The sequence below is a fragment of the Apiospora marii genome (genome assembly GCF_038362585.1).
Source record: "Apiospora marii strain CBS 49790 chromosome Unknown utg000007l_segment0_segment0, whole genome shotgun sequence".
NCBI classification, from domain to species: domain Eukaryota; kingdom Fungi; phylum Ascomycota; class Sordariomycetes; order Amphisphaeriales; family Apiosporaceae; genus Apiospora; species Apiospora marii.
In genome coordinates this window covers 2,508,987-2,524,710 of record NW_027117379.1, presented here as the reverse complement: position 1 = coordinate 2,524,710, position 15,724 = coordinate 2,508,987, and the positions used below count along the sequence as shown (strand labels likewise).

Below are 15,724 nucleotides of genomic sequence, written 5' to 3'. Positions count from 1 at the left end.
AGCAAAGGTGGTGTGCCGACGAGGTCAAATATGACACCATAATACCATAGAGTGAAGGAGGGCTGTAGAGATGGCAAAATAGTAACAGGACAAGTATAAAAGGGGCAACATTCACGGCCTACAATCACGTCTATCTCTCTCTATCTCTCACCAACCACACACACATACAAACAAGACACATTCCACAGCAACTCAAAAAGCCCACTCTCTATCCAGTACTTCAAAACCCTCTACCCACAAACCCAACACCACCATGCAGTTCTTGCAGCTCACCGTTGCCGCCCTCGCCAGCGCCTCCGCCGTGTACGCCATGCCAGCACCGGGCACCGACACCAACGCGGCCGCGGAGAAGAGGGACAGCCCGGACCAAGGCGTACGTACCTAGCTATCTAGCTACCCGCCCAGGAGGCGGCCCCGTCATGGTTGAATGATCCTTTTTCTCCTTCTGACGCTAACCACTGCTTTGAACAACAGGTTTGCAATGGCACCAGCTGCTACATCTACTTCCAAAACATTGCTTGTACTCAGGGAACTAGCGTAAGTGCGGGCGAAATGGTCCAATTCACCCACACCCACCCGATGCAATCAGATTCGCTAACAACTTGTACACGTGTAGTGCGTAGGTCTTCAGTTTCATTCAGCAATAGCCAGTCAGAGTTCGCTCGTACTACCATCGTGGGGGTTGGTTAAAGGGTATGTGTCCCGCCATTTCGAACGCCTTGCTGACCATGTGTGTTTCCGGAACCAGACCGCGCAGAGCGGGGGCGGCGACGGCAAGGAGTGCGACGTCTACGACTTCGGGAACGGCAAGGCTTACGCCCTCTGCCCGGGCAGGGGGTCCTAATCGAGCAGGTCCTGATGGGATCTTGGGCCGGGACACGGATTCCGGCCACTCACTATTGGTGAGCCATGGACGTTGGCCGTGGCGGACCTTTTACGCTGCAATGGGAAAGTGTGGAGGACGGACCAACTACCCCTATTCAACATCAGGGCGGGGTTGAGAATATAGGTCATACTCGTCGATAGCTTTGTCACCGCGAAGGGCGGGGTGCAATCCCACTCCTCCTAGCGATAATAGAATGTTGATTTGACCACTATTCACGACGGGACGCTTTACCCATAGCACTGGGGCTAATCGCGCGTGTACCGTGTCTACTCTACCTTCATGTTATCTTAGGTAGTAGTAGCATGCTGCCTATGGAGAGCCCAACATGAGTGACGTACTTTGCATTTTGCCGAGATGCGAACAATCGGCCCATGTAACCGCCTAAGTGAATTTGTCTGGAGCAGCTATTTGAGGAAATGTTGCCATAAAAAAACTGGAACCTCATTGGATGTCCTTCCCCCCGAAAGGGTTCACACTGAATGAAAGCCTGCTCTCTGCGAGTCTTCTGTTTCTGTAAGCTTTTGCTCGCATCGAACCGAGAATTCAAAGGCCAAGAACGGATACTGAATGACCCTATTAGTCATAATGCCAATTGCCAGCATGGAACGGGCGGCTAACATTGAGCTCAAGGTTGATGCGGAGGAAGAAAACGATGTGGCTTATTACCTAATGTATGCATAACCAAATTTGGCAGGGGTAAGCGGGAAATGCATTAGTGTTTTTGAGCCAACCATATTCTCGTCTGGGACCGGCAACCAATTGCCAATAACTGGAACAAGACTGAATAAGATGTAGGTAGGCAACAATGTGCTGGGTCCATTCTTTTTCGGAGTTTTCATCCCGCCCCACGAGAGGTGGGAACCATCAGCTCACATCATCAGAAGTTGCACAATATCTCTACATAGCCATGAATGCTGATTCGTACGTTCTGTTCGCCATGTAACCGAGTTATCTTCAGCCAGAGTGAGCCTTCCGCCGGCTCGGCAAGAATGCGTGCATAAGCCTTACCGCTCCCGATGCTGAGCCTCACAATAACGTCTCTTGGCTGACGCTGTGCCGTCTTCAAGGTCTGGGGTTGCGGCACAAGGCCTTGGGTTGCGGCACGTATCATCTCCCCTTGGATTTGCGAGTTTGCATGGGGCTCAGCCCTGTGGACTGCTCTTCGAAGATATCACGATGCGATGGCGAATTCGGCACGATTGACCGGAACACAGAAGTCAGGTGGCCTCAGGTATCCGCAAAGGAAACATTTCGACGCGAGCTGGGTATGACGATGTCTTGTAGACTACCTATGGCATAGATTGAGACAAAGTTGTAGTGAAATGCTTATAAAAGGGGTTGGACCTCCTCTCTATAATCAGATTTCACTCAGCAAGCACTACTCACAATACCCATCAATTTTTTCACCCAGAATAACCCAACTGCTTAATATCGGATACTCGCAATCTTTGCTTTCACAGCACCACATCACTATGCAATTCTTCCAGCTCGCCGTGGCCGCCATCGCCAGCGCTTCCGCTGTGTACGCTATGCCCGCCGCGGGCGCCGACACAAATGCTGCAATGAAGAGGTCCAACCCCAGCGGCAAGGGGGTACGCATATATCCGCCAGGCGGGGCCGCCACGCCAGTGTGGTCAGGAGACATGATGATCCCTTTGCTGACAACTCCGTGAACAGACATGCAACGGTACCGGCTGCGACTACATGTTTCAAAGCCTTCGATGCAAGTTTGGAACGAGTGTAAGTAAACAAATCCCCATTTGTAGCTCGCCTAGATAAATCGACACTACTCTTATGTCATGATTTATACCACTGTAACCAGACTCGCTAACATGCGTGACACCTTTTCAGTGCGTAGGTCTTTCCCTCTCGTTCCATAGTGTACCGGGAAGGAAATACATACTAGCCCATTCGGCTGCCGGCTGGTAAAGAGGTAGGTGTCCCGCCGTTTCGGACACCGTACTAACGATTCCTTTGAAATTAGACCAAGCAGGCTGGCGCCGGCGACGGAAAGAAGTGCGACGTCTACAACTTCGGAAAAGGCGAGGCTTACGCCCTCTGCCCTGGCCGGTCCTAAATGAGTCTTGGATTGGGACACAGTCGGCGGCTACTACTGATGATGGAAGCCGACGAGGCGGGAGTGTGTGGCCAGGTACGGAAGTTCAGGAACGTCAAGGTTCTAATTATGTACACATCACCAGGGGGGAGTTGAAAACAAAGGCTACAGTCCATCGTTGATAGCTTTGTCATCACAAAACACTGGGTGCGATCTCAATCTTTCTGATGATAATAAACCATTGATATGACCACTATTCACGACGCTTATCCCATAACACTCATGACAATCGTGTGTGTTCTGTGTTTATTCCACTCATTCTAGTACCGCTGCTTATCGACAGTCAAGCTGCATGACGTACTTTGCGTTCTGCTTTCGGGGGGTTCTGCCATTCTACCTAGTGGACTAAGGTGAGTACCAATGGGAAAAGGAAGTCACGTCCCAGAGAACTTGCTACCAGACGGATTTATCTGGTTTGGCAGTTGCAACCCAGCAGCCAGCCAAATGATCAGATTTTGAGGCGCCCTTTGGCAGAACCCTCTGACAACACCGTCCGTCTGAAGATTTCTCACTTCATCAGCCCGTAGCCACGTCCAGATGATGCTGTCCAGGAGAATAGAAGCCGCCGGGGCAGCGATTGTCCTGCACCTCCTGTGGGTCTTCTTCTTCGCTGTCCAATTCCTGATTCCCGGACGATCCATCGCAACGCCGAACATCTGGATGGGAAGCGCAGCCCACGATACGAGATGCGCCATCCTCTTGCCCGAACGCATCCTAAACTCGACTACTCTACCCGATGGGTATGACCACGTCATTGCGTCGGTGCCGGTATATGCACTTACCCTCCAAGTCGCTCTGAATGCCGTCGCGATCAAGCTCCTCGTGTCCGGGCCAGGCAGGCGGACATACTGCCTTGCCATCGTGGTTGTTGCCTGGCACTTGAGGTATTTGCTGTTCTCTGCGCTTTGCGTTGCTACGATGGGCTTGCCCTTGGCTACCGTCAAGGTGGTGTGTGGCAGTTCACTTCGATGATTGGCATCGGTTCTCGAGGCAAGGCAGCGGCCGCACCTGCACACGGTACCGATCAAGTGAGTAGCCACACCCCTCACCGATCTCAAGCACCCGCTGACCAGCCGGCCACACAATCGAGAAGTGTCACCACCGAGATCCCATCCCAATCGGGGGACCAAGAAAGGCCGGCAGATGAAGGGGGCAATAGGTGGTACAAAATTATATGTGGCTGGCTTCCCATTGGCCCTGCGCTGGCAAACCGTTTCTTTTTGAGTTGGTATCCTATCTGTATCCGTCAAACAGCACTACAGGATGCAAGGCGCATCTTGGCGTCGTTTCGAGAAGACACCCGCCGCCACGGAACATTCGCTAAAGTCTCTTGGCATCGCTTACTTGAGCTTGTCATCAATTACCCCAGATTAAGTTGTCGATTACCGGCTAATCCAACCTCTTGGCACAATCTACACATTCGTCTTGCCTGTTGCCGTCGTGTCTCAGTCAGAAACGTGTGGCTTCGTCGTGTTAGAGTGAGATGAAGTATTAGCCGACAGGCAGCTCTTCCTCCAATCAGATCTTCGGAAAACGAGAGGCGGATCATTTACACAACACAATTGACCGGCTAATTGTCCTCGCTGCAGGCATGCCCGAATTGGCACGGAACGCTGTGAAGATGGCCTTGCCCAAATATAAAGTCATCTTGTCTTCGATCAGCATCTGCTTTTCTGTTTACTGTCGCTTCTTCACGGGATTCGCCTCTTCTCGACTTTGCACCCCAGACTGACACTTCCTCCCTTTTCCCTTCGGCCCCCATCTCATCCACGATGCGGCCCTCTGCCCTTCTTTCCCTTGGCCTGGCCGCGGCGGCCACCGAAGCCCACTACATCTTCAACATACTCATCGCCAACGGCGTGGCCCAGGGCGGCGAGTACGCCTACGTCCGCAAGAACAGCAACACGTACATGCCCTCGTTCACGTCCGAGGTCGTCAACTCGCCCGACATGCGCTGCAACAAGGGCGCCCGGGCCGGCGACGGCACCAAGACGTACACGGTCAAGGCCGGCGACAAGATCGGCTTCAAGCTCTTCAACAACGAGTTCATCGAGCACCCGGGTCCCGGCTTCGTCTACATGTCCAAGGCCCCCGGGTCCGTCGCCAGCTACGACGGGTCCGGCGACTGGTTCAAGGCTTACGAGACGGGGCTCTGCAAGGGGAATGCGGCGAGTGACGGCAACTGGTGCTCTTGGCAGAAGGACCGGCTCGAGTTCACCATCCCGGCCAAGACGCCTCCGGGCGAGTACCTCGTCCGCGTCGAGCATATCGGGCTCCACGAGGCGCACGCCGGCAAGGCTCAGTTCTACATGGAGTGCGCCCAGCTCAAGGTCGAAGGGCCTGGCGGCGGCACGCCGGGGCCTCTGGCTAAGATTCCGGGTATCTACAAGGCCAACGACCCCGGTATTGCGTACAACAAGTGGACGCCTAACCCGGCGGCGTACGTTATGCCGGGCCCCAAGGTCTGGAATGGAAACTGATTGCTACTGCTCTAACGGGATGGATGATGCTGGCATGGTTTCCATCTGCGCTCCCTTCAACCAGCAGAGGGGAAGGGTGAAGTGGCGGAACTGCGTAGGTGTTTGGTCAATATGGTGGTTCGGGCTGGATTAACCCAATAACTTTGCTTTTAAGGGATGTGCAAGGGGATGGCAGTGATGGTCGTCCGAGGGGCGCTTGAGAGTTGGATCAATATCTTTTATCCGTACCTTCTTGTATATGTATTAATCCCATGTTCTTCTCATGACAGTCTCCATTCGATTCGGGAACATGCAACAAATGAATGAAAGAGCATGATACACATTTGCATCAGGATATTCTGTATCCTTAACTCCATAGGTAGTCCTCAGTGATTCAAATTAGTTTGATCGTCTGGTACAAGAAGATGCACACTTTGCATGTGTGAACTTGGACATGGAATATGTCATTATACATCTAGGTTGGGGATGCTTCTCGCTTATATATGCGCTGGAGACTACGATATCAGACGTTATGCCGGACGGGTAATTCAGGCAGTTGGGAAAAAAAGATTCGCAGAAGAAAAGCAGAGTGACCCGAAATCAAAGCGGGTCAAAAAATGCAAGAAAAAAGTGACCGCAGAGGGAGTTGAACCCTCTTGCCTTTAAGTATATGAATAAGAATACTACCGCTAGGCTACACCGGCCCGGTCAAGGGAGGTACAGGATAAAGCAATTTATCAGGTCCTTGCAGCAGGGGAGGTGGCTCTGTTTCTTTTGCCTTGAGCCCAGGTTGGTGGTGAACTCAAAAGCGTCCAACTGCAAGGGAAGGTCAGGTGAGGCGCCACATATTTGGCTTTCTCAGCTCTTTTCGGTGAAGTGCATGGACTAACTGACACTGGCCAGGTCTGAGAATAGCGAGAGCCAGGAAACCTACAGGTAGCATTCGAACTGCCTCTCGCTCCAGAGGGCTCCCAGAACGTGCACTTGGCCACTCCACTGGTCCCTACCTCCTTGGTGCTTTTGACACCTCCTTGTTCCTTGTGGCTTTTGCATACCTTATCTATTTACCGTCTATTGATCCTTTGGTGGTGGGTTCCGATCCTTTGCCCTTCATACGAGGAGTGATGAAGATACAATGCAATTGCCCCTTGCATTCAGCTCTTCGGAGTTAAGCACTGCACTATATCCGACCTACGCTCGCCTAAGGCCAGAAATGCTTCTGATTGGTACCCGAAACCCCGCCGTAATATATAGATTTCTCGTGTTTCCACCGTATGACAATCACCCGGCCATGTCCACCTCGCATCGTATACCCCTAACCAGATGAGTTGTTCTTTAAAGAACCCCATTCGGGTGGGCAGCAGCGCCGTTCTGTGTCAGACTTGTCGCCAGTTTATCCAGGCCTTGTCCGACTTCTACCACAACGAGGGGTACCCCGACCAGGGCTGGGAGGCAGACGAGAAGAACGCCAGATTCGACTCCCACCGGGGCTTGGCTTTTAAACACCAGCCCTCGTTCGAGGCCCTCGCCTCCAGTGCCCCCTCCTGCCAGCTGTGTCATCTGCTCCACGACGACTTCGCCAGCGAAGACCCAAATCTGCTCCGAGGCTGGTTGGCGCTGTACCCGCTCCACCACGAGACCTACCCGGGCGAGAACCGGCGCAAGGGCTATTTCCGCGCCGGCTTCAGCGACTCCCTTGCCCGTATGAATTGGAATGACAGTGCCAGGGTCGAGGACCACCCGCAGCATACCTACCGCATCGGCCGGCTACGCGACGATCCGGTTGCGGGCAATCGGTTCCGGGATGAGGCGGTGGGTGGTCCCAGCGACGGGGAGGGGCCATGGGGGGACGCTAAGAGGGAGGTTGTCGCGGTGCCGCCGCGGCCGACGCCGGAGTACATCGCGAGGCGGTATGAGGATTGGGTCGCGACTTGTCAGAAACATCCAAAGCATGAACGCTGCCGCGGAGGCTCCAGAAACGATGGAAATCAACAGAATCCCAATCCTCTTCATCAAACGCCCCTGGACCAAGGCGAGCTACCTACTCGTGTCGTTGACTTGGGGCCGCCGCAGTCCACAGAGTCGCCACGTCTATACACTACCGCCCCTGGCGAAAAGGCACCGTATGTCGCCCTCAGTCACTGCTGGGGCGGTGCCATCCCTTCGAGCACCGTGCTGGCGAATCTGGAGGCCCGAATGAACGTACTGCCCGTGGATGAACTACCCCGCAACTTCCGAGACGCCCTGACCGTGACGAGAGCGCTGGGCATCCGCTACCTCTGGATCGATAGCCTGTGCATCATCCAGAACTCCCCGGCCGACTGGCTCGCCGAAGCCAGCAAGATGGCCATGGTATACGCCGGCGCCGCCGTCGTCGTCTCCGCCCCCGAGGCCCCCTCCAGCACCGCCGGCTTCCTCCACCCGGACACCGACCGCGTCCCCCGCGCCATCCTCAACGAAGCCTACGCCGTCCAAAAAGCCTTCAAACGGCCCTACGACTATCTCCAGGCCTGCCCCCTGAACCGCCGCGCCTGGTGCATGCAGGAGCGCTTCCTGGCCCGCCGCGTGCTGCACTTTGGCCGCGAGCAGCTGTACTGGGAGTGCGCCGCCGCCCTCGTGAGCGAGGCGGGCGATAACTACAAGGCCGACGGGACGGGCCACGTGGCTGCCTCATTCGTCAAGCTGCGCCGCACCATCCACGACCCGCCCGCGTGGGAGAGCGAGTGGAATCACTGGTACAAGCTGCTCGAGGAGTACACGACGCGCTCACTGACGGTGGGGTCCGACAAACTGCCCGCCCTGGCCGGTGCGGCTTCTCTAACCCGGTCCCGCGGCTTACGGGACGGCAGTGGTTCGCCTACTTATGTCGCGGGTCTTTGGCGCGAGGACGTCGCGCGGGGGTTGATGTGGGGGGCTTGGTACGATCACGCTGAGGGGCGCAAGTCGCCTGGGTATGCCGACGATGATAAATGTAGCACGCTTGTGACAGCACCAGCGATGAAGAACGGCCGGCCGCGGGCGCCGAGCTGGAGCTGGGCTTCGGTGGATGGGGCTGTTATCTTCTGGGCGTTGCGGGTATTTCCCGTCAGGCTGTGGGACCTGATGCTCGAGGAGCTGGAGGTGGTGATGGAAAAGGGGGAGGACGCGCTCACGGAGGCGCAGCCGGTCGGGGTGTTGAAGGTGCGGGGACCGCTGGCATCTGTTGTGTATTATCCCCGCGTGCCTATGGAGAAGGAGAAGGAGAAGGAGAAGGAGAAGGGAGAGGCGGCGGATGTTGGGTGTTTGACCTTTGCCGATGAGGGAGAAGAGGGGGATGATGCGAGGACGACGATGTCTGGGTGCGTTATGGATAGAAACAGAGACGTGGGCCGGGATTGCTTTGCTTTGCTGTTTTCAGTATCAGTGAATATGTCAATGTGGATAAGTATCTGTTGGTCTTGGAAAAGGGTGATACGGATGGAACTTTCAAGCGAGTCGGTATATGCAAAACGGCGGGGGACGAGGAGTTTGTTAGGAGATTTACGATGGAGGATATCGTAATTTCTTAGAAATTAGCTTCAAATGAAGAATAGTACAAATTGAGAGGTATTTACATCCTGAGGGAAGCGTCTGTTTTGTCTCTTCCTATGGCGGCAACAAAGGGCGATGCAGTAGCACTTATCTGACCCCTCTCCGGTCTTTGCCCTTTGCAATTTGAATGAAATGCATTAACAACTGACGCTGATCAAGAAACGTTATATCAAAACCAAATCAGACCAGGCAAAGCCCCCTCAAAGGTACCGCTCGACCTGCCTCTCGCTCCACTCCCAAAATCCCCTCCCCACGCCGCTGCCCCCTTCCTCCTTCGTCCTCGCCGCCGCCTGCAAGTCCTTGCGGATCCGCATCGGCCGGCCCCAGGGCACGACCCAGCCGCCCGAGTGCTCCTCGAGGCTCAGCTCGGGCGACAGCCCCGCGTACAGCTCCGTGTAGGCCCCGAAGACGGGCGGGTGCAGCAGGACCCACTGCAGGAACTTCCGCACGAGGAAGGTCTGGGTGCGCCAGAGCTCCGAGTCGAGGTTGCCGGGGTTCAGCGACACGCTCAGGATCCCGTCGCCGCCTGATCCGGGGCCGTGGCGCCAGGCGTACTCGGCGCCGTGCAGGTAGTTGCCCGCCTTGCTGATGCAGTACTGCTGGAACCAGCTCATGGGCTTGTGGTAATCCAAATTATCGAGCGGCACGCCGCCCGTCGGGCAGGGCGGCGCCTCGGCGGCCGAGGAGCTAACCCAGACGACGCGGACCCGGCCCGGTTCCTCGCGCCGCGCCGTCGCGGCGAGGGTCGGCGTCAGCAGCTGGGTGAGCAGGAAGGTGCCGACGTTGTTGACGCCGAGCTGGGGCTCGTAGCCCTGGGCGGTGACGGTGCCGGGCGCCGGCTTCATGACGCCGGCGTTGTTGAAGAGGACGTGCAGCTGGGACTCGCGGTCCAGGAACCGCTGGACTGAGGCCTTGATGGTGCTCAGGTCCGCCAAGTCGAGCTGGATGAAGACCAATTTGCCTTTGGAGCTGAGCGGGGAGTTCTGTTTGATCTCCTCGATGGCGCGTTGGGCCTTCTCCTCGGACCGGGCGGCGAGGTAGACGGTGGCGTTTTTGGAGTAGAGCATGCGGGCTAGCTCTTTGCCGACGCCGGTGTTGGCGCCGGTGATGAAATAGACCTGTGGGTCGAATGTTAGAGCTGCCGGGACGGTACGGTCCCTTTCAGGTCGCAGGGGGCACGTGGACTTGCCTTTCCATGTAAGTCGGGTAGATTCTTCTCCGTGAATTGAGGTTTGGGCGGGAACAGCTGAGATAGCTGGTCCATCCACGACGGTCCGGACATTTTGTAGTAGGACTGCGCACTTTCCGGATTTAGCTGTTAGGTCGGTTGTCTAGATCAGATGAGAGTACAGTGAAAGAGATTCGAGTGTTGTAAGAGAGACGAACTTTCGCAAGGTTCTATGTGTCTTTCTTATTATATGATACACTTTTCAAGTAAATGAGATAGAAAACAAGCGCGACGGTTTTATACATAAATGCGTGCTCATTATGAGGTGGATGCCGAGAGACTGGCTACGTCTGCTTGGCCGGGTGCGACGGTGCAATTGGGCGCCGGGGAATCAGCAAAAGGCCGTTTCGCTAAAGCCCGCACAGCAGCTGAGTCTCGCTTAAGATAGCGCATGGCCGTTAGCACGCCCGCCTGGAAGTTAGTGGATACTGCCGGCGCAATGGTTGAACCGCATTCATGCACGTCATCGACTCTGTATTTCAACCTTCATTTTGCTAACTGTTCCTTGTCTGGAGTCTTATCAATTGCCAAGTCTACTTGGTTGCTTCGTAAATGCATTCTAAGAAATAATCATCCAGCAGATTTGGCTGTCCTTTTCCATTCCTCTTATTCCCATCCGGAGCAGGTTGATGTGGCATTACATACTTGGGTAGCTGTCAAGTCAAAATCCGGATTGACAGCGCTAAACTTCACCCTGACGTACATATCCACCGCTAACACTTGCCCGTGAAACACACCACCAACTAGTAATCCGTCAAGGCTCCTTGAACCACATCCCCGCCGCACTGCCATTAATACTCAGATCGCTGACCCTATGGCTCCCGCTCCGGTACTCTTTCCCCAGGTCCGGCTCCAGCGCCTCGAGCGGCAGGTTGACTCCCTCCCGGTACGGCGTCCCGAAGTAATTGGCCCCCGTACGTAACTTGTAGTGGCCTCCTTTCGCATCTCCACTTTCATCTCCATCTCTTCTACCCCGAAGTCTAAGTTCTTCTTCTTCTTCGCTCGATCCACCACCGCCGCCACCCGGCTGCCCGGGAAACCCGCCGCCGTCCCGTTTGTGCTTCAGCTGCAGCCGCACCCCCTGCACGCTCTCCCGACTCGGGTCGCGGTCCGCGAAGTTGTGCGGGATGAACATGACGCTCGACGCGCTCGTGTGCATCAGCGTGTTGGGGAGGTCGCCCGAGTGCGGGACGTGGTGGCTGCCGACGTTGAAGTAGACTACCAGGTCGCCATCGTAGTCTTCTTCTTCATCACCTCGATCGGGTAATGTCGATCTCTCATCCTCTTCATCGTCTCCTCCTTTTCTCTCTTGATGATAAAACAAGTCCTCCCCGTCGGCGATTCGGCTGAAGTCGATCAGCGGGTCGACCGGGTTAATGTAGTTGAACGGATCAGCTCCGCGCGGCTCCGTGTCCTTGCGCCGAACCACCCAGAGATCCCTCTCGGCCCAGCGCGCCGCGTTCTCGAGGAGGGTCGAATTGAGGACGGTCAGGTGCGGCGTGTTGCCGATGCCCGTCCCGGAGACGATGCGATACCCTTTCCGCTCGCCCCATTTGTTCTTCTGATCGCGCGAGTAGACGAGGTAGAACTCCCCGGCGTTCTGGGGCCAGTCTAGCCCCGTCTCCCGCTCGACGGGGTACTCCCGCAGGTGCATCGTGTTGCGCCGCGACTGCTTAACGCTGGGCGGGTCCCAGGGATAGGTCTTGCTCGTGGGCTCGACGGCCAGGCGCACCATGTCGTTGGCCGTCCCCGCGACGTCGAGGTCGGCCTTGAAGCTGATGACGTGATCGTGCAGGGAGCTCGACAGGGCGTCATGGATGCGGTGGCCGTACTCGTCCTCGTTCTTGTGCGCGTGCCGGGCGTAGAAGGCGCCGAAGATGTAGCCCGAGGCCCGGACCTTGACCTCGATGGCTCCGTCTAGGTAGAAGTTGTAGTCGATCGTGTAGTCGTAGTTACCCACCGTCGACACGGAGCGGAGCGTAAGGTAGGTGTTTCGCGATACCGTGACCGAGGTCTGTGTCGTGTGTCGTGATAGTAAGTGATCGGACGTGAACTCGAACAGGCAGATGTTGTTCGGCAGCCGCTCCGTCTTGCCTAATCGATGCAATCTGCTGTCGAAGTAGTCGGCGTAGCCCGGGCAGTCGTAGCCGGGCACGAGCTCGAAGGCGTTGGTGCCCATGCCGAAGAAGGAGTCGAGAAACTCCTGGCCGCTCGCCATCGGGTCGTCGCCAGCATAATGCGCCATGGCCTCCTGCAGGCTCAGCTCGTACAGGAGCGCTCGCCCCTGAAACGCACATCGTAGATGCTGACGCCGGTGGCTTGCGTTGAGGTGAAGTAGAACTCGAAGCCGAACCAGGAGACGTACCGTTCCTTCCGGTCGAGCTTGTAGCGCGGCCCCAGGGGCTGGATTGAGATGGGTGGGGGCAGTTCGCGGCCGGCCGATTGGGACTCGAAGTCTTCGGTGTCGGTCCAGGGTCCGTCTAGGTTGGGCGGGGTCTTGAGGAAGCCAGGGTCTCGTATCGCGGCGCGGAACTCGTCGAGGTTCTCGTACAGGATGCCGTTGTAGAACCACTCTCCCATCTTCCACTTCCCAGCTTCGTCTACGCCAGCGGCATCTTCGACGGCGTCGATGCGAGTGTAGATGCCTTGCGGCAGGATCGAGAGGGCGCCGCTGTTGTAGCCGGGGCGGAAGAACTGTACCCAGCAGAACAAATGCCCGGCGTCGTCCCACGTGGGCCGCGGGAACGCCAAGAGGGAGTCGGGCCCGTTTGGATCCTCCCGGTCCACCTTGGCGCCGAGGAGCTCGACGGTGATGTCCAACACGCTTTCGGCCAGGGCCTGGGTGAAGTTCATGATGCTCACCAGATCCGGCATATCTTTGGTGACGTAGTTGCGCCCCGAGTTGAATGGGTAGGTCAGCGGCACCACTCGCGTCTTACCCGGCGACACGGGCAGCGGTCCGACGGCGTGGTACGAGTAGTGGGATCGGCCGTCGAGTCTCTGGGATAGCACCGCTTTTGCCCATCTCTGCGGCGCGGCGGCTTCGTCCGTCCACAGATACGGCAGGGTATCCGACTTGTTCGGCTGCAGAGCCTCGAGGGTGTAGATGAAGTTATCCGTGGCGTGCCTCGGTGTCCTGGTGATGTTCAGATCTGCCCATTCCTTGGCCAAGAAGCTGTACACCTCGTCGGCCTCGTCCGATCCCAGGTCCGCCCAGACGTTGGCCTTGGACGCCACGAAGCTGCCGCATTTTGGTGTTGCTGTTGGTCCAGCATGATTGTAGTATTCGAACCGACTTCCGCGCCCTCTATCCACGGAAAGAGAGAGAAAGGCCACTAAAAACAGTAAGAAGCCCAGGCCCGAGAGGCACATCAGAAGTAGGCGCCTCCGGCTTTCCATGGCGAAGCAGCGCATTTCAAGCTCGAAGCCTCAACCAGATGCGATGCGTTTTCGGGTAACTGAGGGCGCTTCGTAATGCAAATTATGTATACTCAAGACGATATAGAGAGATAGATGCTTCCATCTTACGCAAGCAACGCGTCCTTGGCTTCGCCAGCAAGCGTCGCCGCCGTTATCTTCCGTCAGCGCGCTAAGCAGGCACCCCCCCTGGCCGAGATGTGGCTTAGGTCTGGCTGTGCGCATGCAACTTGTCCCAGATTGGACCATGACCACGTGAATCTAAGATTGGCCAGATAGGACGGCTTGTCCGCCTCACCACTTCGCCATTTGGCCATGGGAGAGCGTGGTCCTGACGCTTGCTAAGTCCGGGCTCAGGCTGCCGAATCTGTTACTTGCTAGTTTCAAGTAGGGGGTTATAATAGGAAAGAACTTCATTAGCGTATATAATAATTAAATATAACACTATAGCCGGCTAAAAATGTTACACTCAGCTCCTGGAAACTGAGGGGCAAACCTGAATGCAGATGCACGCCAACAGTTGGCCGTTTCATTCTGCCGGAGAATCGCGAGCGGGCAAATGGTCGACTTGGTGGTCATGCTAACGGCACAGACAGTTAGTTACCGTAATACCAGGGTCGGGGTCAGATATGGGTGAACGTCCGCCGCGATAATACCAGGACGTCTTGGACAACCCTTGTCCATAAAAGAGATATCCGGACCCGCGTATGGGGTTCAATCCTCATCTGAGCCATAGTCCACCAATGACTTCTTAGGTTGGTCCCGCGCTACTTGGGGCGCAGTCGAGCTTCCCTGCCCTTGGCCGACCGATATATCTTTCTTCTTGATACCCTTGAGCACAGGCTTTGTTTTCGTAACTCCCTTGGGCGTGAAAGAAGGGAGGGGCGACGGAGGAGGGTTCACGATCATCCCGTCGACTCTTTCCATAGTAAGACGGCGTTTTTCAGCTGAGAAAGCGTGTCTCGCCGTGTCGGCTTCTTCTCCGTTGATCCTGGCTTTCTCGTCGTCTTTGAGCGCGGTGGCGGTACCGAGATGAACACCTCTATTACTTATACGTTTGACGCGCGCATTTCGTCGTATTCTGATTTCGTTGAAGGCATCGGTAACGGGAATGTATGACTTAGTAGAGCTTCCCTGCCCCTGGCAGGCCGAGATGCCTTCCTTCTTGATGCCCTTAAGAAAAGGCGTCGTCTTCGTAGGTCTCTTGTTGGGCGTCAAGTAAATGGGGGGCGGCGACGAAGGGTTTCTAGCCATCCCATCGGCTTCTTCCATGGCACGATGAAGTCTTGTAGCTGCGAAAGCGCGTTTCGCCGCGTCGGCATCTTCTCTGTCGTTTCTGGCCTTCTCGTCGGCTTCGAGGGTGGCGGCGGTACTGAGAGGACTACGGCTCCTACACAGGCGTTCAATGCGCGCATTCCGTATCCGTCTCTCTTCGAGGGCATCGGCAACGGCCATATCGCGCTTGGTATCTGCCGCCTTGGTCTCGAGCTCGGCGATGGTATCGCGCTCCAGGTCCTCCTCGCCCTCGCCCTCCTCCATCGCCAGCCTAACCAGTCTCTGCTCGTCTGTTTCCTCCTCAGCCGTGCGCCGCGGCCCTCCTCTAATCTGCATCGCGCCGCTTTCGCAGATGTAGTCCTCGCGTTCGCGTTTGGGGTCCGTCTTGAAGGTGATGGGGGCCAAGCACCATGGGCACCGGATGTGGAACCGGAAGATCTGGATGCCGCCTAGGTACTTATCCTCCTGCCGGGTCTCCTTGCGCGCGTTGAATCTCTTGCCCTGGCCTATATATTTACAGCACGACAGGCAGCAGATGGTGAACGGCGCCCCAAACCGTGACGGTTGCAGTTTCGGCCCTGCCCGTTTCGGCTGGCGCCGTCGGGAAATCTGCTGGGGATCGAAGTCAGGTGGGTAGTATTTCGAAGGCACTTTGCGTTCCGCCATAATGGGCTTGGGCAATGAGAAATGTGTGGAATCTTTTGGTGGATGGATATCGGCGGTGGTGTGTGCTGCTGTAGCGATGGCGAGAGGTTGCTCCAGCAGCCGAGCAG

The 15,724-nt window shown here is 56.3% G+C and overlaps 7 protein-coding genes across 7 annotated transcripts; 4 read left to right on the top strand and 3 right to left on the bottom strand.

Annotated features, from left to right (window-relative positions):
- Positions 1-253: 253 nt before the first annotated feature.
- On the top strand, positions 254-844 carry PG985_011204 (uncharacterized protein; the record flags this gene model as incomplete). The annotated part of the gene is made up of 3 exons (XM_066830971.1): positions 254-373; positions 475-537; positions 749-844. 3 exons carry the CDS (start codon positions 254-256, stop codon positions 842-844), a joined length of 279 nt encoding a protein of 92 aa, XP_066681653.1.
- A 1,514-nt stretch (positions 845-2,358) lies between these two features.
- PG985_011203 (uncharacterized protein) lies at positions 2,359-2,963 on the top strand (the record flags this gene model as incomplete). Its single annotated transcript, XM_066830970.1, has 3 exons — positions 2,359-2,478; positions 2,564-2,626; positions 2,871-2,963. The coding sequence occupies 3 exons, from the start codon at positions 2,359-2,361 to the stop codon at positions 2,961-2,963; spliced, it is 276 nt and encodes a 91-aa protein (XP_066681652.1).
- Positions 2,964-4,774: 1,811 nt separating this feature from the next.
- PG985_011202 (uncharacterized protein) lies at positions 4,775-5,482 on the top strand (the record flags this gene model as incomplete). Its single annotated transcript, XM_066830969.1, has 1 exon — positions 4,775-5,482. One exon carries the CDS (start codon positions 4,775-4,777, stop codon positions 5,480-5,482), a length of 708 nt encoding a protein of 235 aa, XP_066681651.1.
- Positions 5,483-6,784: 1,302 nt separating this feature from the next.
- On the top strand, positions 6,785-8,867 carry PG985_011201 (heterokaryon incompatibility protein-domain-containing protein; the record flags this gene model as incomplete). The annotated part of the gene is made up of 2 exons (XM_066830968.1): positions 6,785-8,803; positions 8,859-8,867. The coding sequence occupies 2 exons, from the start codon at positions 6,785-6,787 to the stop codon at positions 8,865-8,867; spliced, it is 2,028 nt and encodes a 675-aa protein (XP_066681650.1).
- A 364-nt stretch (positions 8,868-9,231) lies between these two features.
- On the bottom strand, positions 9,232-10,313 carry PG985_011200 (uncharacterized protein; the record flags this gene model as incomplete). The annotated part of the gene is made up of 2 exons (XM_066830967.1): positions 9,232-10,149; positions 10,185-10,313. 2 exons carry the CDS (start codon positions 10,311-10,313, stop codon positions 9,232-9,234), a joined length of 1,047 nt encoding a protein of 348 aa, XP_066681649.1.
- A 700-nt stretch (positions 10,314-11,013) lies between these two features.
- Positions 11,014-13,658, bottom strand: PG985_011199 (uncharacterized protein; the record flags this gene model as incomplete). The annotated part of the gene is given in 2 exon segments (XM_066830966.1): positions 11,014-12,543; positions 12,555-13,658. 2 exon segments carry the CDS (start codon positions 13,656-13,658, stop codon positions 11,014-11,016), a joined length of 2,634 nt encoding a protein of 877 aa, XP_066681648.1.
- A 732-nt stretch (positions 13,659-14,390) lies between these two features.
- On the bottom strand, positions 14,391-15,617 carry PG985_011198 (uncharacterized protein; the record flags this gene model as incomplete). The annotated part of the gene is made up of 1 exon (XM_066830965.1): positions 14,391-15,617. One exon carries the CDS (start codon positions 15,615-15,617, stop codon positions 14,391-14,393), a length of 1,227 nt encoding a protein of 408 aa, XP_066681647.1.
- Positions 15,618-15,724: the final 107 nt, after the last annotated feature.